The 2,966-nt window shown below is 48.1% G+C and overlaps 1 protein-coding gene across 1 annotated transcript; it reads right to left on the bottom strand.

Moving 5' to 3' along the window:
- Positions 1–602: 602 nt before the first annotated feature.
- On the bottom strand, positions 603–1,897 carry LOC122926383 (salivary glue protein Sgs-3-like). Its single transcript, XM_044277757.1, has 2 exons — positions 1,871–1,897; positions 603–1,397 (listed from the first exon to the last, which is right to left on the bottom strand). Exons 1-2 carry the CDS (start codon positions 1,895–1,897, stop codon positions 603–605), a joined length of 822 nt encoding a protein of 273 aa, XP_044133692.1.
- Between the last annotated feature and the right edge of the window lie 1,069 nt (positions 1,898–2,966).

Raw genomic sequence — 2,966 nt, 5'->3', positions numbered from 1 at the left:
GCGCGCAGTGTCATATTGTTCCTATTCAGGTCTGTTGTCCTGCATTGTTCTCTTCCCCAAACTCTACACCCTTTTGTCTGTTCATTGCTCTTCTTCAGGGACATGTGTAACATATGGGGTTATTTACACCGCCCTGGTGTTTGCTGAAACTGCTATAAAGATACGTTTTGGAGAGCGTTTCTGTCTTTCTCAGGTCTGAAGCAAAACCGAGGAAGAAAGGAAAACTCCTGAAAGCTTCTCTTTTAAGTATTAGGATGGTACAATAAAAAGCTATCCCTGCAGACCGCAATACTCTCGGGTTTAGTATTCTCATTTATATATACTATTTGAATTTTTTTCTGTAGTATGATTAAGTGGTGAAAATTATTAGTGTCCCCCCCCCCATTTCTGAATGTGGTATCTTATGTGCCCCCCCATATATTGTTCCTAGAGTCGCCACTGGTGCTGGGTAGCTTCTGATGATTCCTCCTCCAACCTCCGTCAGCCTGGCCACTGCCAAGGGGGCTAAAGTGGTAGCTACATGGTGGACTTCCTTCTGACTCTTCTCACTGTGAACTGACTCTCTCCTCACTCCTCTCTATCCTGTGACCAGCCTGCCCCCTTTATAGGCAGTGTGTTTCAGGACACTGCATCCTGGCATCAGGACTAGTTGTACCAGGACTAGTGGCACCAGGACTAGTGGCATCAGGACTAGTGGTATCAGGACTAGGTGTATCAGGACTAGGTGTATCAGGACTAGGTGTATCAGGACTAGTGGCATCAGGACTAGTGGCATCAGGACTAGTGGCACCAGGACTAGTGGCATCAGGACTAGTGGCATCAGGACTAGTGGCATCAGGACTAGTTGTACCAGGACTAGTGGCACCAGGACTAGTGGCATCAGGACTAGTGGCATCAGGACTAGTGGCATCAGGACTAGGTGTATCAGGACTAGTGGCATCAGGACTAGTGGCATCAGGACTAGGTGTATCAGGACTAGTGGCATCAGGACTAGGTGTAGCAGGACTAGTGGCATCAGGACTAGTTGTATCAGGACTAGTAGCATCAAGACTAGTGGCATCAAGACTAGTGGCATCAGGACTAGTGGCATCAGGACTAGGTGTATCAGGACTAGTGGCATCAGGACTAGTTGTATCAGGACTAGTGGCACCAGGACTATTGGCATCAGGACTAGGTGTATCAGGACTAGTGGCATCAGGACTAGTGGCATCAGGACTAGTGGCATCAGGACTAGTGGCATCAGGACTAGTGGCAACAGGACTAGTGGCAACAGGACTAGGTGTAGCAGGACTAGTGGCATCAGGACTAGTTGTATCAGGACTAATGATATTAGGATTATGGGAATCACGATTAGTGGTTTCAGGACCAGTGGCAGGCTTTGTGTCCAGGGGGTATAACTGACCGTAGTGAAGCGTTATAAGTGACGTCTCTTTGATTCACATCCATGTTGGTGGTGGACAAGCACTGAGCTCTTCTAACCACACTTCCTCCTCACCGATGATCCTCATCTATTGTTGGCTGTGACAGTGAGGCACCTGGGGCCCACCAAGGTATCAGGGAAGAGACCCATAGAGACAGCCGGTGGACTCGCTATGGACCCGGCGTGTTAGAGGCTGAAGCTGCCCTCACCCCCTCTTACAAGAAGCTGCTATGGCTTACCACTGGCCTTTACGGTGGTAATACCCCCATTGTGTTTGCTGTGGATGGCAGCCATGTTATGTGCCTTATGCCGCTGCATGGGATTTATTAATGTACTTACCACCGTGGTTTATACCACATGAATAACTGCACCATATGTGCGAAGGATATTGCGAGAGGTGACGTCACAGGTGGCCAGTGAATGGGAATGACAACTGTGTGAGCCGCGTACCGTCAGGATCTGGCTGGGCGCTGCCATCATGCGAATGATACTGCGCGGTATGTAGTGAGATACCGCACTGTGAATGACTAGTAAGGGGTTTATAGCTGCAGCGGAGTCAGAGGTCAGAGTGCGGGTCACGTCTCTGCGCTGTGTAGCTTCTTCAAATCAGTAAACTGAGATAGTGAGAGGAAAGCACCACAGTCGCTGGTGTAGAGAGGACCAGCTGTACTAAGTGGTATTTAGCTAGTAAGTGGAGGTGAGAGCCACTTGGTGAACTATCCTAGGGACTAGTGTTGAGCAAAGCAAAGTATCAGCAGCGGAATTCGGGCTGAAGTTTAAGAAAACTTCTATTCTAAATTAATCCGAATTTCCTCGCACTTTGCCGTAACAAATCAGTTTGTCCTAAAATGGCTGCTGCATGTGTTAGAAAGTGAAAGTAAGTGTAGAGGAGACAAGCCCGGGAACCTGAGATCACCCATAATGCTGTGCAGCCATCCACTCCACAGGTAGCCACCCTTCTGTGATGTCACAGCTAGGCAGAGCCCTATAAAACCCTGGTCCCACGGTCACCGCCATTTTCCTGTGAGCTGAGCATAGGGAGAGACTTGACAAGACGCTCATGTGCTAGGGACAGTGTTGCTGCAAACTCTTAACAGAGAGTGTAGGACAATATTGCAGAGGGAGAGTGCAGGGAGAGCATAGGAGACTGCTGACTACAGACTCCTCTATAAATTATCGCCGTGTACATAAGTGTTCTGTTAGCTGTAGTGTTACTGTGCGTCAGTATTACAGGCCACTGTTACCGGCAGGTCTAATTTATCGCTCTGTACATAAGTGTGCAGTGCACCAATATTCATAGCTAATCCGTTCTGTTAGCTGTAGAGTTACTGTGCGTCAGTATTACAGGCCACTGTTACCGGCAGGTCTAATTTATCGCTCTGTACATAACTGTGCAGTGCACCAAGATTCATAGCTAATCCGTTCTGTTAGCTGTAGAGTTACTGTGCGTCAGTATTACAGGCCACTATTACAGGTAGGTCTAATTTATCGCTCTGTACATAAGTGTGCAGTGCACCAAGATTCATAGCTAATCTGTTCTGTTAGC

The sequence above is a fragment of the Bufo gargarizans genome, chromosome 2 (genome assembly GCF_014858855.1).
Source record: "Bufo gargarizans isolate SCDJY-AF-19 chromosome 2, ASM1485885v1, whole genome shotgun sequence".
NCBI classification, from domain to species: domain Eukaryota; kingdom Metazoa; phylum Chordata; class Amphibia; order Anura; family Bufonidae; genus Bufo; species Bufo gargarizans.
Note: the sequence above shows the minus strand (reverse complement) of the source record. Positions and strands in the feature narration are given on the sequence as shown.

Bases quoted from the DNA above. Each gene is read 5' to 3' on its own strand.
- LOC122926383 (XM_044277757.1), bottom strand. From the start codon at position 1,897: ATGGCAGCGCCCAGCCAGATCCTGACG. The intron at 1,398-1,870 runs GTACGCGGCTCA...CACTACGGTCAG, and splicing joins CGCCCAGCCAGATCCTGACG to TTATACCCCCTGGACACAAA.